Here is a 22,237-nt window from a genome sequence, read left to right as displayed (position 1 = left end):
TGAGGCCAGATTTGAACTTAAAAAGAGGAGTCTTCCTGTCTTGACCTGTATGATTTGGCCCAGTGGACAAAGCACTGAATCTAAAATCAGGAAGATCCAAGTTCAAATTCTGTCTTACGAGATGTGTGATCCTTGGAAAGTCACTTAACCTTTGTATTCCTCAGGCATTTTTTTTATTTGTAACATAGAGATAATAATAGTCCCTATCTCACAGGTTTGTTTTGAGGATAAAATGAAATAATGTATGTCAACTGCTTTGCAAACCAAAAAGTACTTTGTAAATTCTAGCTGTTGGTTTTATTGGAAAGCAGTGCAAGCAGAGGGAATCCTAAAGATGCGAAATGATTCTCAAGAAGTCATGGAGTTCATTTCCTTCATTTTTCTGCCTGTGGAAGTTATAAAACTGGGTCAAATCAGTGACAAGAGACAGAATTTGAACTGAGGTCTTCTGATTCAATTTCTTTCCACTTTGCCATAGAGCTATAATTTTATAATCTTGAGAGACAGTTACAGAAAACAATAACGATGCCTCACTTTTATATATGATCCTCTTATTTTTAAAATGCTTTCTCCACATTCTTTCCTTTGACTCCCACAGGGATAATGAGAGAAAAGCAGGATAGAGGTCCTATGTATATTACTGTCCTCATTTTATAGAGACACAGGAGTTTCAAGAAGGCAAGTGAATTACCCAGGTGAGTGGTAGACTAGAAGCTAGGTCTCTTGATTTCTTGTTTAGTTTTTGCTACAATGCTGTCCTACTTTTCTAGCTGAGATATAAAATAAGGAGGCCTTGGATAGAGTTATAACTTTAGGAATAGAAAGTGAATGTGAGTGAAAGGAATATGATTGAATGTGAGGAGAAGGATGCAGAGCTAATAGAAGTACCCTGGGCTCAGGGGCTTTTCTTTTTGCCTTTGGAGGTAAGCCTAGAGTATAAACCATTGAACCTAGGCTTGAATATTGCTTTACAGATGAACTGTACAATTTTGGATGTCACTATCCTCTCTCGGTCATCATTTCTTCATTTATAAAATGGGAATAGTGGTAAGGTCTATCTCACAAGTGTGTTGTGATATTCCTCTGAGTCACTGATATAGAAAGTACTTTTATAAGACTTTAAGTGCTACATAAATGTTGGCTATCATTTGCCCGTGGATATTTTGGAACCGCTGTTCAAAATCCCTTTAGTTTGGGAACCCCATTTGGCCACGCTTTAATAGAACACAGTTTACACACACTCTGGAAAATCATTCATAATTTTCTAGTCCATCCCCTTAGAGAACCACCAGCCCCCTCATCACCATGCAGCTAGTGAGATGCCGTATGAATGGTGAGAAAAGAAAGAATGCAGGAGTCATGAGGGCCTAGGTTTGAATCATTGCTACTTATTGTTTGAGCACAGACCAGGTCTTTAACTTGTCTATGTCTCCTTTTCCGTACCTGGGAAATGAAAGGGTTGCGCTAGTTGAGTTCTAAGATCTCTTCCAGCTCCACATCTCATAAATCTTCTCTCCCTCTTCCCATTCCTCACTCCTTGAGCTCGCCTTATTCCAAAGGATGTAAGAAGCCCTAAGAAGCCATCACCCTCAACTTCCAGGGTTTCCTGACCAATCACTCTAGAAAGGGTTAACCTTTCTTTAAATCCAGGCAGGAGAAAAGCACAGTGTGCCCATTGTGTTCTCTCTCTTAGAAGAAGTAACTGACTACTGGAATGTGACAAGGAAAAATATTTCTACCTTGTGTGGATATTCCTGTGCATGCGTGTGTATTTGTCCATGCATACGTAGATGTGTGCCTTCACAGGATGGGGTGTATGGCGTCACATCTGGATTGGGAAGCTTCTTTCCATGACTTGATAGGACATTGGCTAAGAGGCTGGAATTGCGAACTTGGCCCATCAGGGAAACGCTAGGGAAGGACCAGTGGAGGAGGGTCAGGAGCGACATGTACTACTACATAAGTGAACAGACAGGTTAGGTTTCTTTGTTCAGAGATTCTTTCTTTTTTCATGTGTGTGTGTGTGTTTGTGTGTGTCTGCAGGAGCCTAGAGCATGAGGCAGCTGAGCAAAGGAAACCCAGGTTATTGCTCTGTGGCCACTATACGTTGATTTGGAGTCTTCTCAGCAGCTGACAAGAGGCAAATTAACTTCAGTTTTAAGACTGCATGGTGGAGGATAGCTAGGAGCTCAGTGGATTGAGAGCCCAACTAGAGATGGGAGGTCTTGGTTTCAAATCTGGCCTTGGACACTTTTTTGGACTCTCTTAATCCCCATTGCCTAGCCCTTACCATACTTCTGCCTTGGAACCAATACAATTATTGATTCTGAGATGGAGGGGAAGGGTTTAAAAAAACAAACTACATGGGCCTAGCAATGTGCTGAGGGCTGAGTGCGCTAACACTACAAACACAGGTAGAGGACATGTTCCCTGACTGTGAAGAGATTGATTAAGAGTCAACTGGGAAGACAAGATCCAGGTTCCTGAAACAGCGGGAGAGAAATGAAGGATTTGTAATAATGAGTTGTCAAAATGGGTGCTTTGGAAATTCAGAAATAGGAAAGAGACCTTCTCCAAGAGTGGGAGAGACACGAGCTTTGGGTAGGCTATTGGGAGGGTAGAGAATCTGAGAAAGACCCATTAGGTGGAGCTAAGAGTTGACAATGAACTTATAGAGGGACAGTGAAGACATTTAAAATGTTGATGAATTACAGCCTCCTGGTAGTGATTTGGTGTTTCTTCATTTTGGTTGATATAGCTTTGTGATCTTATTGGTGTGGGCAATTCCTTGCCTGTAACTTAAAGTTTTTGTTTAGTTTAGTTTTGTTTTTTAAACCTTACCTTCCACCTTAGAATCAATACTTAGAACCAATGTATTGGTTCCAAGGCAGAAGAGTGGTAAAGGCTAGGCCAGTGATGGGCAACCTTTTGGGCTTGGTGTGTCAAAATTCACCAAAAAACCGAGCATAAGTCAGGTGGTGTGTTACTTCAAGAAAAAAACCATAATTTTGTGATATTTATAGTTTAAATAACAAAAATATATAATTGTAATATGTAACAGTATTTAATAAACCAAAATAGGTAAATTAATATAGGTAGTATTGTCATCTATAGTGCCCAGAGTGTCTACACTACACTACAGCAAATGTTTCATCCTCTGCATGAGGCCTCATACTTCTCTGTATGCGGCCACGTGTCATTGAAAATGGCTATGCTTGTCAGTGCTGACACACATGTCATAGGTTTGCCATCACTGGGCTAGGCAATGAGGGTTAAGTGACTTGCCCAGGGTCACACAGCTAGGACGTTTTTGAGGCTGGGTTTGACCCCAGGGTCTCCCATTTCTAGGTCTGTCTCTCAATCCACTGAGCCACCCAGCTGCCCCCTGTAACTTAAAGTTTTAAATTTTGTTGTCTGGGCCTCTGAGAGATCATGGCCTGCCCATGTATACACAGTTTGTATGAGTTAAAGGCAGACTTTGAACCCAAATCATTTTTGGCTCTATTAACCCTTTAGACACAGTGGGTAGCCTATTGGGCCTGGAGACAAGAAGACCTAACTTAATGAGTTAAAATGTGGCCTCAGACACTTACTACCTGTAAATGGTACCTTGGTACCATGGATGAGTCACTTAAGCCTGTTTGCCTCAGTTCCTCATCTGTAAAAATGAGCTGGAGAAGGAATTAGCAAACTGCTTATCTTTGCCAAGAAAACCCCAAATGAGATCATGAAGAGTCAGACATGACCGAAATGGCTAAACTACAAGACATACTCTTTCTTTCTTTCTTTCTTTCTTTCTTTCTTTCTTTCTTTCTTTCTTTCTTTCTTTCTTTCTTTCTTTCTTTCTTTCTTTCTTTCTCCCTTCTTTCCTTCCTTTCTCCCTTCCTCCCTCCCTCTCTTCTTTCCTTCCTACCTTCCTTATTATTTCCTTCCTTCCTTCCTTCCTTTTTTTCTTTCTTTCTTCTTTCCTTCCTTCCTTCCTTCCTTACTGGATCTGTGATTTAATTCTTAAAGGGAACACCTGAATAAGAAATTTTTCTTTACAATAATGTTTGCTCTGGGGACAGCTAGGTGTCTCAGTAGACTGAGAGCCAGACCTAGAGAAGGGATGTTCTGGGTTCAAATCTGGCCTCAGATACCTCCTAGCCATGTGACCCTAGGCAAGTTACTTAACCTCCACTGCCTAGCCCTTATCCTTCTTCTGCCTGGGAACCAATACACAGTATTGATTCTAAGATGGAAGACAAGGGTTTAAAAAAAAAAAGAAAAAAAATCTTTATTCTGCAACTTACATTTTTAGGAAAGTTATGGGGTACCAGAATGTCAAATGACTTGTCTAGGTCATGTAGTCATTATATGTTGAGGGAGACTTGGAATCCTGGTCTTCCAGGCTCAAGGTCCAGCTCTATCCTGTATACCAAGGCTATCACTGATTTATAAATAAACAATTCAATTTATGATGATATCACCTTGATTAAAGTCACCCTCATTCAATCCGCAATTTTAAGTGAAGAATACTTCTGTAATGGGGGCAGCTTTATCATATTGCCCAGCCCATTCCACCAAATTCATCCATTTTTTGGTATTTAGGTTTCTATTTTTTTGAATATAATTATGTTTAAACCCTTACCTTCTATCTTAGAATTGTACTAAATATGGGTTCCAAAGCAGAAGAGGAAGGGCTAAGCACTGGGGCTAAGTGACTTGCTCAGAGACAACAGCTAGGAAGTGTCTGAGGTGAAATTTGAACCCAGGACCTCCCATCTCTAGGTCTGGAACACTATATACTTAGCCACCTAGCTGTCCCTCTTTTAAATATTCTTAAAGTGGAAACCACTTGCATGTGGAAAGCCTGCTATAACATAATATGTGTAATGTGGTGTGTAATATCTTGAATCCTATACTGATTTAGTTTCCAGAGATTGCCCATAGTCCACTCTTACATAGTCACCAACCATGACATTATAGGAAGCTCTAGGAATTTAGATGTGGCTTTGAGACTTTTGTGAAATTGTAGGAGATGCCTTAGAAAACCCCACAAATGAAAAATGATGTCTTTTCAGATGATACTATCCCTAGGGTCAGATAGAAATTATAGATGAGATAGGAAAAGTCCTTAAATGTGAATGAGCTTGGAAATCATAGATTCATAGCATCCAAGAGTTGGAAGAGACCTGAACCACCATCGTCTAGTTCAGCCTTGCAACCAAGGCAGGAATCCTGTCTACACCAAAAGCTTCAGACTACCCACAGCACTCCAGAGTGGAACTGAACTGGATTATAATGTAACAGAAATATTTAACAAAATAAAATTAGAATAGGGGATAGATAATGTTAATGTGTGGTTGTCTAACTCAATATCTGTCCTGAGGGGATCCTTTTGTATGATTTAGTAACCTTTGAGCTTGACACCATTCCTCTACAAATCATTTGTAAGAGATTTCATGCCAGTTTTAGGTTGAATAATTCCAAGTTAGGGAACTCCTACCCTCTCAGGGCAGCATCCTATTAAACTTATAGATAATTCTGTTCATAGGCTTGACAATTCCCTGTGGTAATTGGTACAAAGACTATGCCTTTTTGTCAAGCTAATAAGATATTTCTAGGAGCCAGGAAGTATTTTGATATCACTGTGGAATTTGGGCAATGCTGACCAAGGAAACTTTCCTGTCTGACATCCCCATAAGACTCACATACAAAAGTGTCTGCTAAGAGTTTTTCATATTTCCGCTGTTTCAGTCATGTCAGATTCTTCATGACTCCATTTAGGGTTTTCTTGGCAAATATATTGAAGTGGCTTGACATTCTTTCCTCAACTTATTTTACAGATGAGGAAACTAAGGCAAGCAGTGTTAAGGGACTTGCCCAGGGTCACACAGCTAGTAAATATCTGAGACCAGATATGAATTCATGAAGACGTCTTCCTAGATACCTACTACCACTGTGGGGGACGGGTGGAATCTGAAAATCTTTTCTCAGATTTTCAGGGCATGGATGCTTTTAAGGCATAATTATGCATTTCCCTTAGTGTTTCCATCTTTCCAGGCAAGTTTTTTAGTCTAAGACTTAAAGCCTAAGAAACTTATGAGGTGTCAGCGAAAGCTCAATCTTTGCTATTGTCTAAGATAGTTTAGATGTGGCCGGACTCTTAGGTGGGGAGGTTTACAAATCTTAAGTTCTTTTCTAGCCTTGTGGCTTTCTAAAATCTCTGCTGAGTAAAAATTTGAATTGGGGTTGGGGGGAGTTTCCAAAATTGTGGGTGGGTAAAAAAGTGAAGGCTATGATATTGGATTAGGGGAATATATGATTTAGCTGAACCATTTTTGGTCTGGATGATACCCCACATTTTTTTTTTAAATCTCTCTCTCTAAGGAGCAAATGAGAGAAGAAAAATTCTGGGTAACTGTCTTTAGCACTGGGCTGTTTATATGTAGTATGGCTTTATTTAGGGAAGGAGGGAAGAGTTAAATAAATAAAGTTATTTGTGTCTAAATACTGCAATGAATAGATGCCTTTCCTTTTAAAAATGGAATCTTTTCAATGCATTCCAATTTTAAAAAATCAGACCCTATACTATATGGTCAACAATTTCACACTGAACTCTTTTTTTCTCTCTCTTTTCTAGCCTAAAATCTAAACTTTACATTGCTTTCAAGGAGGAAGGGGAAAAGGTCAGGTAGAATGTTCTTCCTCCAAATGGAATAGCTTTTGAGAAGGGGAGGTAGAGCTTAGCAAACCAGCCTGCGCACAATTTGCTGAAGGTCAGGGGGTAGTGTTGGAAGGCCTGAACCAAATAAACACTTACATTAACCCTGTTACACTTAAAAGATCACCACTTCAACCTTCTCTTTTGTTGAGGTTGGAGTTTTAGCTGTGGCAACATCATTTTCCATGTCAGCCAAGGAATCCTCCACCTTGGGGGATCAACTCCTCCCACCTTTCCTCTGAATATCCCAGCAGTTAGGAAATCAGTAAAAATCAAAATTTGTTCCTTGCTTCCCTCACTCCTCTCGGCTTCTCTTTTCTGGGGGTGTGTGGAGGATTCAGAAGAGCTTCCCTAAATCTGTTTTCTAAGGTTTTGGTTAGGTGGGATGGCGTAAGTCTGTTGTTTCTGGAAAGGTCTTGGTATATCATACTTGAGATATGCTGACTTTTTATCTCTGTTTCTCAGTTGTAGATCTGATCACTTCTAAACATCTTGACGTGTCTGGACCTCTGGGACTCTGAACATAGAAGCCGGACGGTTCTGTTCCTGGGACTTCCCTCCCCCTTCCCTTTTCCCTCCCCCCTCCTGAGAACTCCTGTGGGGCTGTTTGGATTGTCATGGAGTCCAGGGAGATTTTAAGCAGCTCCCGGCAAAGGGGGGGTGAGAACGAGTTCCTGTCTGTCACCTCAGCCAAGACCCCAGGCACTTCTGGTTGTCCTGGGGAATCTTTGCTCCCTGCACCAGGTGTTGGGAAAGGGATCCCAGTAGGGGGAGAGCGTATGGAGCCGGAGGAAGAGGATGAGCTGGGCTCAGGACGCGATGTGGATTCCAATTCTAATGCTGACAGTGAGAAGTGGGTGGCAGGAGATGGCCTGGAAGAACAGGAGTTTTCTATCAAGGAGGCTAACTTTACCGAGGGGAGCCTGAAACTTAAGATCCAGACCACTAAGAGGGCTAAGAAGCCGCCCAAGAACCTGGAGAACTATATTTGCCCACCTGAGATTAAAATCACCATCAAGCAGTCTGGGGACCAGAAGCTTTCACGTGCTGGGAAAAATAGCAAAGCTACCAAGGATGAGGAGAGAAGCCACTCAAAAAAAAAGGTAAGGACCCATCTGTATCTTCTGCTTCTGTATTTTCCAGAGTCTGGCTGGCCATTGCTTATGTTTCTTTGAATGGAAACTTCAGTGTTTGTGCAGTTAAGACCTAGTTTTAGTACAGTCCCGAAGGGAAAAGAATGAGTCCTCACTTGGTTTGACTTCCTATATATTTCTCATCAACTTTTTCTTTGAAAACAAAGATCTAATGGCACTGTCACCCTGACGTCAGAAGGTCTGATAATAGAGCTTCTGCCCAACCTACAGCAACTGATGACTGTTAGCCTCATGTAATATTATGTCTTTGATTGCAACTGGAAGCATGAAGGGCTTCTTCTAATAGAATGGTCGGAATGTAGACAAAGAAACTGGGAAATTTCTGTTCACTAGAACATTTAATTCACTGTGAGGCTGGGGTAATGGAGTTCTGTTTTGGGGAACTGATTTTTTCTGGTTAACTGAGTTAATTTTGATCTTTATTATTGAGAATCATCCTAAAGATTTTCTGGGCAATAGTCTATAACATCATGTCTACTGTCTTAATAATTTCTTTCCTGACTAAGTTTAATCTGGTAAATATAATTATATATTTGATAAATGATCTCTCAGGGTCTTAGATTATTCTTTTTGAACATCAAGATGATGATTTTTAGGAATTAAGATAGATATAATGAGAAGGTAGGATGGTCCACTGACTTGCCTAATGTTCCAACTCCAGGCTATAACTTGAACTTGGGTTTTTAAACTTAATTCTTGGTATGCACTCATTTGGTTGTTTTCCCTTAATGTTCAGCACATGAAGGAAGCCTAGGTTGGATAGTTTCAATTAGAAGGATTCCACTTAATAGAGTTTTCACTTTGCTGAGCATGGAACTGTAGGAGATAGAAGGCTATCTGTGAGTAGACAATAATTTGGCTTCCCACCATGATAGCATAGCCATCTGAGCCAAGATAGCCATCCATTTCTTTTTTAAAAATCATTTTAAATAATATCTTTGTTTTTATATCACCTGTTTCCCCTAGTATCTTTCTCTCTCCCCCTTACCAGAAAGCTCTCTCAACAAATAATTTTATTGCCATGCATTCCTAGCTTTGTGGTGTCACTGTATCTGAAATAAGCCTTTCTGTCAGAGACTTAAAGTACTGTGTAGGTCAAGAGCTCACTCTCTGCCCATCTCTACCTGTACTTGGAGTCCTCTTTCTCTAGTGATTGAATATACTAGAAGAGATAAGTGTCTGGCTCAGTGAGGTTCTGGGAAGTCTGTTTCCTTTTTTCAAGTATGGGGCACACCTCTAAGCAATCTTGACCTCATTGGTTCTTTGTTTTCTTGGTAGTTTTTAATAATACCAAATTTACCTCTTAGTTAAGTACCACTTATTTCTTCAATCTGAACCTCATATTTCTGTTATTTGAGGTTGTTGCTGGATTTTGCATTTTCAGGTTTTAGAGAACTGGAATAGCAGAATCTTTAACTTCTGTGAATACAAAGGACCCTTGAGAATGATGACTTCATATCTACAGCTTTTTTTCCCCCCTTTCATCTGATCTTTTTGATCATTTTTGGATTCTCTGTATATTTAAAACACACACAAATAAAAGGTGTCTCAACCATTTGGGGAACTTTCTAGAATCATAAATGTCTATATATCAGGTCTTTTTAAAGGGAATAATGGGGGCAGCTGGGTGGCTCAGTGGATTGAGACACAGGCCTAGAGATAGGAGGTGTCCTAGGTTCTAATCTGGCCTCAGACCCTTCCTGGCTATGTAATCCTGGGCAAGTCACTTAACCCCCATTGCCTAGCCCTTGCCACTCTTCTTCCTTAGAAACAATACACAGTATTGTTGGTGCAAGGTGGAAGGTAAGGATTTCAAAATAATATAAAATAAATATAAAAATAAACATAAAATATAAAATAATATAAAATAAAGATAAAGTGTATACCTGCTTTGGACTTGATTTCATGATAATGGCAACATGCACTACTGACTCTGGGAAAGAAGGCAGAGCTACTTTGTAGTAATATCTATTATGTTGCATACTGTTGTAGGGAAGGTGGAGATCTTACAAATAAATGACTCCATCTATTTCCCTCCCTTCCCACTGGAATGGAAGGATTTGAATAGCTGTACACTGGACAGTTTTGGATAAAGAAACCCTAGTTTTATGTCCCACCCCCCAAATAAAAGGATTAATTGTGATTTAGTAGAGTACTTCTCCTACCTCCCTTAAAGCCAAAAGAATTGCCCCCAGGATTCCGTAGTGCCTGTTGGAATGCCTCAGAGTACCACAGGCTGCCCCTTGGAATCCATGCCTTGGGACTGATTCCAATGATGACAAGTGCCAACAAGTGCTGCGTGGCATACATTCGCATATGCCAGTGTTCAGGCAAACCAATCACACCCGCAGAGCTGGGCGCCCTCCTCTAGGTGCTGGTGTGTCTTAATTGAATCTAGCATGAACTCCCTTATCTGTGGTGCATTGTGCTCATTCTGATGTGTGACCAGACAAATGAGGGCATCCGCACTTAGCAAGACTGCAAGGAAGGAGGAGCGCCAGGAACTTAGTGCAAAATACTGGATGGAGTCAGCATCAGGGCAAAAGCTTCTTGCACATGCTATAGGGTCCTTTGGGGCTTGATTCTTATTGTGCTTTTCAATCTGACTTTTTTTTTCTTTCTGCCCCTGAATTTTCTGATTCCTTGGGAAGACAAAGCCTAGAGACAATTGATAGGGTTATCAGTGGGGTGGGTGAGCTGCTGATCTAGTTTCTCTAACTTGTAACCAGACTACTTGGAGGGTATTTGGAGCCTTTTCTGTGTGAGTTTGCTTAGGCAGTAGGCCCAGTGTTACCGTTAGACATTTTTCATTGGTATGCTTTGAAAATATGTTTTTAAAAACAAAGCAAAACTGGAGGAGGTGAGCTGGAACTATATTGAATCTTGAAAAGATAGAAATATTAACTGATATTTATGAATTAAAAGTTCAAATTCTATTTTTCTCTAAAATTGCAGAATGTTACTTCTTCATATAGGGAGAACAGGATTTCTTTTAAGCAGTTGGAAGTGCTTTTTTTCTCCTACAACCTTTCTTTAAACTCAGATCCATAACATATTGGTCTTTTGCACAGAGACCTTGTTTATACCCCATAGCCCTGGATTGACTCATGAGGTTCAGGTTTATAATCGATCGGTTCTAAAGCCAACTCCTCAAAAAAAGATTGTTTTTTTCAGGGACAGGATTGATTAGTTAATTTTGTTAAAATGGACAACCTACTACAGTATAATTACTGAATTTAGAGTTAGTTATGGGACGTGAGTTCAAAATCTGACTGTGTTCTATTAACTTGGGCAAGTAGTTAGTTAACCTTCTTGTATCTCATTTATAAAATGAGGGTTTGGGGTAAAATAAACTCTACTCTCCCAGTTCTCAGTCTATGATTCCACAGTTCTTAGGGACAACCAAAGTTACAAATGATTTGCTGTTGCTTTAATTCAATAAAAAGGAAATTCTAGAAGTATAAATGCCATATCTCTTGGTTGATTGACAGGCCATATATAGTCTCCCAATTCTGTACATTAAAGGAATCAAGGTATGTTAAAGACTTTCTTTTAGAGCTTCCTGGAGAGCTTCTCACACAAGCTATAGGGTCATTTGGGACTTGATTCTTATTGTGTTTTTCATTCTGCCTTTTTTTTCCTTTCTGTGCTTCAAACAGACTTAGACTTAGGGGAAAGAGATGAGAGAAAGGGAATGCAGGGAAGGGAAGAGGAAGTGATGATTTTATATTTTTCAAGAAGTGCCTTTTGCTCAGAAAAATATCCACTGCTTCTCCCCACCCCCCGTATCCACACATATACACACTTGTTGGTCAGTGTCAGAAATTCCTTAGCTAAAGGACAAAGTCTTTTATTCTAGTTAGAGATGACTGATCAATCTCCTGGGAGAGAGACACAGTGACTTCCATTCATTTGAGTCAGTACTGTAACAGATCTCTGATCGCATCTATTCCCTTCAACAGTGCCTTTGCCATCCATCCATGCCTCCTACTCATCCTTTGCAGCTCTTGTCCTTGCCTTCCTTTAAATATTCCAGAGAGTAACTAAAGAATTATTGTGCTGACCATCTTTCTCTAGTCTTAAGAAAAAAATTCAGAGAAGTCAGTGCATTCCTCATCTTAGTCTTTTTGTCATCTTTTCTTCTTCCTCCATGATCTGTAGCTGCCCTTCCTCTTTTTCTATCAATCAGTCAGTAAATATTCATGAAGTGACTTCTAGGTGTCAAACACTGTACTAAGTGCTAGGGATACAAAGGAAGACAGAAAACTCTGGGAGCTCACAGTCTGGTGGGGAAGAAAATTTGCAAACAAATAAGTACAGAGGATAAATCAGAAATAATCTAATTGACAGATAAAAGGTACTAGAATTAAGGGGGGATCAAAAAAGACTTCCTGTTGAAGGTGGATTTTACTAACATTCATACTCAGTTATAAATGACAATGTCAAAATATTTTGGTAAGAACTGGTGAAGGAAGGAAACAAGAATTTATAAAGTTCCTATTTTGTGCCAGGTCTATTCTAAGTACTTTACAATATGACCTCATTTGATCTCATAACTACCCTGTGAGGTAGAGCTATTATTGCCCTCATTTTACAATTAAAGAAACTGAGGCAGTTTAAGCAGCTTGAACAGGGTCTGAAAACTGGTGTCTAAATATGGAACTGAATTCAAGTGTTCATGACTCAAAACGTGAGGGGACTTCAAGGGCCAAAAACCCATAACAGAAAAAAGATTCTTCAAGAGTTCAAAACATCCTAGCTCTAGCATGAGAGGGACCTTAGAGGACACCTAGTCCCACTCTCAAATTTTACAGATGAGGAAACTAAGGTCTAAGTAGGTTAAGTGACTTATCAAGGCTCACAGAAGCCAGTATTTGAATGCTGGTCACCTGATTATTGAGCTCATGTTTTTTGAGGCAGCATGCTAACTCCAATGGGAGTCCTGAAGTCTTCATTGACTATAATTTTACCTCAGCTACTCTTGTATCCAGTATTCTTGTATCTATGAGATTCTTCTCTGAATCAGTCTTCAGATAAGGTACTTTTCAGTTTAGCAGGGGTTGAACATAAATTCAGTTTTAGACTTTGTGGATTTGGTTACCTCCTAGGAGACTAGTTAGTGTTAGATCTTCCAAGGTTGACAAAATATTTCAAGACACTTCAGGCCACCTTCATATATAGAAGTCTTCTCCCTGAATCCCCTGGAATGCTTGCCAAAGTATTAATACAAATAATGCAAAGTATGATACAGCAAAAACTCAGAAGTCACTTCACTGACATTTTGACGTGAGAAGTCTGGGCAGTGCCAGCAGGGTCCAGAGAGGCTTTCAAATTGATCTTATTTATCTTGAGTGTTCTGGTTGGCACTCATATCATAGTCTATTCTGGTTTGAGATGGGTCAGAAGCTGCAAAGATTCCATGAGAGCCTATAGAAATACGGTCATGTGTTAGATGAAAAGAGCAGAGAATTATTGGTTCTAGGTTTGACTCTGTCACCAACTTATAGGAATGTGGTAATGTGTGTAGTTTGTAGGGGAATAAGACTGGGGAGTCACTGAAAGTTTTTGAGCAGGATAGTGAGGAAAAGGTCAAGTCAGAATTTAGGAAGACTTAGCTGGCAGTAGTATGCAGGTTAGGTTGAAAGGGAAAAGGCAGGAAGCATGGAAATCCTTAGAGGATTATTGCATTCATGGGGGCTATGAGATGATTAAGATCTAACCTAGGACCAGGACTGATCAGTAGGAACCAGAGAGACACATTTCTCTTCCTTTTGGCGTTGTACAACCATACCTCCCTCTAATGTTCAGTTATCTTCTTAGGTACGCTAGTAAATGTTTAACACTTGTCTCTGGAGGGTAGGGGAGAGCTATGCATGAAACACTTTTAAATTTAATCTGTATCATTGGCATTTTATCTATCACTTTCTCAAGTCTGGACAATCAACAAAACAATAAATCAAGCCCTGATGTGCAACATTTGCTGCTTTCTAAGGTATACATGCTCACATAGAAAATTTAACAATAGGGTCTCTTTAAATGGTTGGAGCTGGCTCCTGCACACCTCTGGTTTTCTCCTAGTTTTCAGGACTTCTCAAGGTCCATTTCCTTTGACCTTATCTCCCCTAGATACATATACACATGTACATAAACACATGTATATGCAGGTACATATGTATGTATGTATGTGTGTCAGATGTTTGTGTCCCATTGCTTCTCTGAGAATTCCCAGCCTTCTCTGTTTTGCCTCTGTGGTCATCTTGTTCAACTTCTGCCTGAAGCACTTTTCTTTCATCAAATGCAAACAGACACACAGGGAGATAAATATATACTCATTCCTTGGTTGGGAGCATCCTTCGACTCAAATCTTTAGGGAAGCATCACATGGATTCTTTGAATCCCTGTGAGTATAAGCTTCTTTCTCCCCAGGACCCTTCAGCCTATTCCCTATTTGGATACAACTTTCACTATCATTTCTCTGTAAGATGCTGGTTTTCTTCTTTTATTTTTTTCTCCACAGAGGATTTCTCTTTTTCCTCAGTTTTATATTTCTTGAACTGTATCTCCCATCTACCCCCACTTAGAGTGATTGGAAAGTTTCACTTTTTTCATTCTCTTTTACTTAAAATAACAAACTATCCTACAGAGTAGGAATGACCTTAGTTGGGAAAAATGTTTCTGATGGGTAACCTAGTATAATGGAATCAGCTCTGGATTGGAAACCAGAAGAATTTAGGGTCTAACCTAGACTAGGGACAGTGATGAGCCCCAACATATTTTTTGTGTTCAGTCTTTGCAGGTGTGTCTGACTCTTCATGATGTCATTTGAGGTTTTTTGGCAAAGACACTGGAGTGGTTTGCCATTTCCTTCTCCAGTTCATTTTCAGATAAAGAAACTAAGGCCAACAGGGTTGAGTGACTTGCCCATTTACCTACCAAGAGTCTGAGGATGGAACTGAATTCAAATCTTCCTGATTCTGGGCCTAAGAATTCTATACCTAGCTACCTTGAGTAGATATATGGCCTAAGATAAATTGCACTTCCTAGGTCTCAGTTTTTTGTCTGTAAGAAAGTAGAATGGAAGAAGTAATACAATTTGTAACACTGACAATTTCAAGCATTTTCTGATTCTGTACATATAGGGCAATTATTTCTTTACCTTGTTTTGATGTTATTGTCCCCTTGTCCAAAAGGTCAGTGAATAGCTATTGTTAGGAAGCAGATAGCAGTAGAAAAGTTCCTTATGGTGCCCCAATTTGAGGAGTCTTTGCCATCAAGTTGCTTAGTTGATGCAAGGAGATTTAGAATCCAGCTTTCTTCATTTCTGTGTATGGCACTGCCTTGTAGTAAATCAACAAATATTTATTAAAGTCCTTCTATATATCCAGCACTGTATATATATATTATTATATTTATTTTTAAATTTTAAAAAGCCCTATTCTTGAGGAACTTGTATTCTATATGGAAATTCACTTTGGAGAGTTCTTCATTCCTAGCTTGGGGCCTGGACACCTCCTATTTGCTATATGGACAGACTGAGATGGTTTTATTGGTTTCCTAGGAGTCGATCCATGGTAGAATAGGCAGAGGAGAGGATGGACCCATGCAGGGCCTGACCTGTGCAGCTTTTTTCAGAAGAGTACTTCTGTTTGAACCAATAGCAATACCGTTTTAGTAGCCAAAGTAGAAACTCTATTAATTCCACCTTTTTTATTTCCCCAGAGACATTTTTTTTATTATTGAAGAACCCAAGTTGTCCCATTCCTTTCTGAGCCTTGGTTCATTCGCATAAAATTACCTCTGGGCCTTAAAGCAAATAGTCAACCCTTTGCAAAACAAACATCTCTCCAATGAAAAAGAGGTTCCTTTTCCTTGTTATAGAGGAGCTTTTTGGATTGTACTTAATACTCCTGCTTCAAAGTCCAGCTGAAATCCCACCTTCAAGTGGAAGGTTTCATCTCAAACTCATCTTGGTGCAGGAAAACGTAGTAGTCTTGGAATCAGAGGACCTGGATTCACATTCCATTTCTGCAATTTACCAGTTATATGAGTTTGGCCAAGTTACAACCTGTCTGTACCTCATTTTTCTTATTAACGAAAAGAGTTGGGCATCATGTCCTGTAAGCTTCCTCCTCACTCTAAATTTGTGAATATCTCCAGCCACCAGTTACTTCTATTTCCTCTTAGGTGCTTCAAACTTATTACCTACAACACTCTTTAATGGTGCATATTCTTAGGATCATAGGATGTAGATGTAGAAGCAACCTTCAAGGTCATCTTGTTTGAATCTTAGGAGAAATCATCAAGGCAGTAAGACACAAAATCACCTGAATGTGAGCCATGATCCTCTAATGAATGCCTAACCTTCCTTTAAAGCTCAACCTCAATGTTTCTTCTTCCACTAAACTTCCCCTAATCTTCCTGTGAAGTAATGGCCACCTTCTTCTGGTCTCATATAATCTTCTGTTTTATACCTCTTGAATGCATTTATCAAATAATATTGTGTATTATAATTTCCTTCTGGGCCTTCTCAACTTACTAGGTTCTATCTCCATAAAGGCAGAAACTGCCATCAAAGTGTTGTGTACATATGTAGAAGTTTATTATTTTTTTTTCTGGAATAGAATGAATGAATGAATCCAAATCTAGTTCTTATTCCACTCCATTACCCCATCTCATATTGTTATTTAATGGTATTGTTTATGAATGTCTTATCCCTCTAAGGAGATTGTAATCTCCCTCTTTATACTTATTTTTGATAGATAACTCAGCTTGGAGCAGTTATGGGCCCAAACTAGTTACTCACTGAATTGTAGTTGTTGTTGTTCAGTCATTCGATTCTGTCTGACTCCTCATGACCTCATGGACTGTAGTTATCAATGAAGTTTTCTTGGCAAGGATTCTGGAGTGGTTTACCATTTTCTTCTCCAGAGGATCCTTTTGGTACTAACTGAATAGATAGTTGTTTTGAGACCCAGTTTTGATCATTAGCTTTTCTTCCTTTTTTTTTTTAAATATCCTACTTTAACTTTTTGAATTGCCTTGTTTGGTTGTATTGGATGAGGAATAGTTGAGTTACTTTTATTTTCCATTTCCCCCCAACCTTAGTTCTTGTATCTTTCTGTAGAACAAAGTTATTGTTAATTTGTGTAGGGGGGAAACACTGATTGACATGCTTGATCAATTTAGAGATTGTTTAAAGTTATCCATGGTCATTTATCTACCAACTGAGAACATTTATCTAAAACTGAGAACAAAGGATGACTCAAATTGAAAGTTATAAAATTATGTTGAAGGAACTGTGTACTGCAACTGAGCTGAAAGCTGGTTTTGCCAGCTAGCAGCTGTCATTCTTTTATTGTTTGAATAGGATATCCCCCCTCATTCTTTTTCAACATTTTTTCATTTGCTGCCTCAAAAGTCAATTACACTGAAGCTTCCTGTTGGACCTCAATTATATTTTTTAGAAGTGAATGAATAAATTCCTCTTTCCTCTCTTCTACTCCTAATTTCTTAGTATCCTGTACCTTTAAGTTAGAAGCTTTCTGTCTTCAAAACACAACAATGCAGAATAGTCCCACAAGCTGCCTTGCATGTTTATTAGACACAAGTGGCTTTGGTCAGGAAGTAATTGTAACCGGTTAGGGGCAGCTGGGGCAGAGAGCAAAGGAATTCAGCTCAGTAGTTCAGAGATATTGCCTTAGTGGAGTTGATTCAGCCTTCAGACTTCACTAAATTTAGAAAATGAAAGTCTGGTATGGAAATCATGAGAAAAAAGGGTGGGAGGTTGAGAGAAAAAGATAAATTTTTTTTATTCTATCAATCTATTAAATTTTGTAATCGGGCATGATGTAAGCCTTGATGAAATTTGCCCAACTAAAAAATTGTTTTTATTAAATATGTTTGACTTCTCTTGTTATCAAATGATAGACATATGTGTAACTTGAAAAAAAAGAATTTTAGGCAGATGAAAGTAGGATGAATAGGTGGCCACAGATACTCAGAGCAGACAACTTTAGGCAGGAAGGCAAAACAGAGGGTGTACTGTATGAGCAAGATAAATTCTTTGGTATCCTCAAGAGACTGATGCATCTGGGAATAAATAGCTGAACACTCAAATTCTCATGGGTACCTCACGTGTGTGTAAATGCTCTCACACATTAAGATACACAAAACTATACAGCATATAAAATTACAGAATGATGTACTTAACTTTTGTGGAAGTGTCTTTGCTGCCAATGGAAATGATCAGCCAGAGGTTGGATAAAATGCCTGTCAGAAATGCTGTTAAAAAGCTTCTGCTTTTGGGTGGGAGGTCAAACTAGATAAACATAAAGTTCCTTTCCAACTCTTCGATTCTGTAATTCCAAGGTGGTTCATATTTTTGGAAGATGACTCCCAAGATGCTATCAGTTTAGTGTTTCTATAAGAGGGCCTTGGTTTCTTTTCAATTTGCTGTGCTTCATTTAGGCGGTACCCTCCTCATCCCTTTGCCTTTAGCCTGGGACCTCACCAGAACAAACAGTGGAGGCTTTTATTTACTTTGAAAAGTCTAAGTGTTCCTACTTTCTTGGCTGGCCTGGGAAGCTTTTTGATAACCATCATCGGTATCAAATGCAGGTTGCTTCACTGTGTTTTGTAAAGCTTGTGTTTCCTCTTAGACTTTATTCTTTCCCTTGCACAGGATTCCTGTGGCTTTCACAGTATGGGCTAGGACTAGTTTTGGTATTCTTTGCTCTGGGTGGAGAAAGAATTGTGAAGGGCATGTCCATGGCCATTCCTTAGCTCTTTGCAGATGGGAACGCATCCTTGCGGATAGCCCCTTGCCTAACACTTGGTGGTTTATGCCAGGATACTTAACTTAATTGGTTATAGCTTGGTGTTAATGAGGCCAAAGTCTCAGGTTCTTTCCCCAGGTGGGCCAATTACCCTGCCTGTTGTAACTTCCATGGATTGGTCTTAGTTCTGCTTCTGGGAGCTAGAGAGAATGAATCTGCTTTCTCCTCCACTTGACAGGTGTTCTGATATTTAAAGAGAGCACTCATGACTCCCCATAGTGTTTTCGCTAGGGTACTCTCCTCGGTTCTGTCTCTTGTAGGTCTGGTTCCCACTTCTCAACTTCACTTTGCTTTCCTCTGTGCCTCATCTGGTTTGTCAGCACTCCTTTCAATGTGGCGCCAAGAAGAGTCTACAGTATCCCAGATGTTGTTTGATGAATGAAGAGTATGGACAGATTATTGCTTCCCATGCTGAGGAGACATACTATCTACTATGCCATATCATACCAAACCATATGCCATACTATACACTACACATAGATGTAGATATCATATATATGCATGTATATCACACATATCTATAGATATATCTATACATGTATATGTACATATATGTGTATTACTATATATAATATAGTATGATTTCATATACTATACCATAGATACTATACTATCTATAGTATATGCTCAAGAGACTATAGTATAGCATATTATAGCATTATACATAGTGTAGTATATCTATATATACTTAAAAAAGTTTGTACTACATTATATAGTTTAGTACATATTGTATAGTATGAGCAACTATAAACAGCATAGAATATATAGTAATACATCCATATATGTATATGTACATGTATAGAGAGAGAGAAAGAGAAAAGGAGAGAAAGAGAGAGAGAAAGAGAGAAACCACCTTTCCTTTCCCTCATAAACATCATGAAAATGGCTTATATTTCTGACCAATGAAAATCCCAAGATCATGTTAACTATGGCCAACTGGGTCTCTGCCATCCTGGTCTTGTGCAATTGATTATTTTTGGCTCTAAATTCAGAATTGTATATTTGTCTCCACTATATTTCTAATCAAAATAGAACTTAGCTGTGGGATTGAAAGCCAAGTATGAGGTCAGGGACCAGGGAGCATGGAGAAGTTGGAGGTAGAGGTCAAACAGTGAGTCAAGGCTGAGCCAAATAGAACAGGACAGTAGGTACCTGCCACCTTAGAGAGAAAAAAAGCAGCTTGAAATGAGGCTATTCATGTTTCAGACTTGGAGGCATCTCATATCCTCCCTTCTCTAGCAGAACCTGGTCAGACTAGGATCTGGACGTGGGATTTGGCAAATTATACTGGGAAGATTCTGAGCAGGTCGAAATAAAGAGTGTGGGGTCAGAAATAAGAGAATGTGGTGAGACCTAGCAATAAACCTACATTCTCTGACAGAGGCTGAGGGGCAGAGTTCTGACTTGGAAATTCTTCCCTTCAGATGCTCTACATAAGTGAGCAGTGATACCTTATAGGAATTAAGGTCATCTTAGCAGCAGAAATTCAGCATAAGAGTTTCCATATCAGTCTTTTTTCTACTGTAGAATACAGGAGTAAGTTAAAAATAAACCACTAGGAGAGGGGGTGGAGGGGCAGGGAAGCTCATACCAAATATGAGGAGGAGGTTGGAAGTCTCCTTTTAAATCAATAGGATCATAGCATTTTAAAGATTCTCTTTTTTTTAAAAAAACATATCATTCTTGTCAAGATAAGACAAAATAATTTAAGAAAGGAATGAGTATATAATCAAATGCTCAAATGAACATGAGTATCAAGCCTTATGGGACAGACATTAAGGACAGGTACTAGATTGTGTATGGCAGGAATTTATAGACAAGGAGTGCTGAAAACTGTAGAATTATAACTGGGTCTTGTGAAGAGTCTTGCGCCCAGTAGACACTTAATAGCAGAGTGGATAGAAAGCTGGCCTTAAATCCAGAAAGACTGGGGTTCAAGACCTGCCTCAGAAACATATTGCATGTGTGTCTTGGGGTAAATCACTTAAACTCTCAGTGCTCTGGGCAGCTTTTTAAGAGAAAGATACTCACCATGGGTAGAGGGAGCATCTTTCTTCTGTGAGCTTCCTTTTACCAGTGAACTCAATACTAATGAAATCATAGGCCCAGATCCTGTCATTCCTCTTCTTCCTTTATCTTCTTCTTCTCCTCTTCCTCCTTTTCTTTTTCTTCCTCCTCTTCTTCCTCCCCTTCTCCTTTTTCTTCTTCCTCCTCCTCTCTTCCTTCAAAAACAAAGCATCATCCTAATGTCAAGCTTCATTTTTATGTTCCTAAATAGATTGTAAGTTCCATAAGAACAAGAATTTTGTTTTTAATTTATAAAATAATTTCATTTGTTCCTCCCAGTAGCTAGTGTAGACATAAACATGCTTATTTCTTTATGCTAACAGAAGTACAGCAATGTTAAAAATGAAACAAAACAGAAATAACCCATCCCAGATAAAACCTCTTCCTACATCAGTACTATTGTGCCTCTACTGTACTTTTCACTTTTGCATTGGCATCTGTAAACTATCTGATATATTCTTCACCAATTCAGTTTTCTTCTCTACCTGAGTGCAATGGATTCTATTAAGGTCAGTGTGTACCTTCTAGCCCTCAAGGAATTTATAGTCTTATCTTGGAGACAGAATGTATACCCAAATCATTTGAAAAACCAAACCAGACAGGATATATTGAAGTGCCCAGATGTGTTGGACAGATGAAGAGTGCAATTGGTAGCTGTTAAGCATAAACACGTGGATAGAGAATTCCAGATTAGGTTGTCCCAGCATCATTTCCTTAAGAAAGGAGTTGTTTCGTTTATATTATCTGACATATACATCTTTATGAGGCACCACTAATTGCTGAGGAGTGAACTTGAGGATTTTGATTTCATTCTAGGGACTAGAAAGTTCTTAAGTCCTAGTGGAGTCAAGCAGAGAAAATCTGCCACTCTGGATTTCCATATTTCCATTTTCCCTTGAACATTTAGGTTTGAGAAAGATTTCATTCAATCAATAATAAACACTTACTGATTACCTTCCTTGTATAAAGCACTAAGACATGAAACCCTTTTCTCTAACCTCAGGGGGTTTCTGTCTAGTTGGGAAGATAAGACACAAGAAGTTCAGTTGTTTCAGTTCTTTTAGACACTCCATGACCCCGTTTAGGGTTTTCTTGACAAAGACACTGGAATGGTTTGCCAGGTCCTTCACCAGCTCATTTAATAAATAATGAAGCATAGGCAAACAGGGTGATGTGGACTTTCTCGGGATCATACAGCTACTAAGTTTCTGAGGCCAGATTTGAACTCAGGAAGCTAAATCTTCCCACCTTTAGGGCTGGCACACTATCTCCATTACTCAAGTATAAATGTGCATATAATAGATAAGCAGTGGATAATTTGGAGGCTACTGCAACAAGCATCCAGAATAGTAAGATATAACCTCACCTGGATTTGTGAGATTAGGCCTTACAGAGAAGTCAGAATGGAACCAGATCTTGCTTGATGAATGGATGCAAGGGCAGAGGATGCTCGGTCATATACAAAAAAATTATAG

At 39.2% G+C, this 22,237-nt stretch overlaps 1 protein-coding gene across 1 annotated transcript in view; it reads left to right on the top strand.

Moving 5' to 3' along the window:
* The first annotated feature begins 7,323 nt into the window (after positions 1–7,323).
* Positions 7,324–22,237, top strand: part of SETBP1 (SET binding protein 1) — a 463,228-nt gene continuing 448,314 nt past the window's right edge. The window contains 1 exon segment of the mRNA XM_044664936.1: positions 7,324–7,809. Within this exon segment, the coding sequence (XP_044520871.1) occupies positions 7,324–7,809 (486 nt within the window).

This window comes from Gracilinanus agilis, chromosome 1, assembly GCF_016433145.1.
Source record: "Gracilinanus agilis isolate LMUSP501 chromosome 1, AgileGrace, whole genome shotgun sequence".
In the NCBI taxonomy this organism is placed as follows: Eukaryota; Metazoa; Chordata; class Mammalia; order Didelphimorphia; family Didelphidae; genus Gracilinanus; species Gracilinanus agilis.
This window is presented reverse-complemented; position numbering and strand designations above follow the sequence as displayed.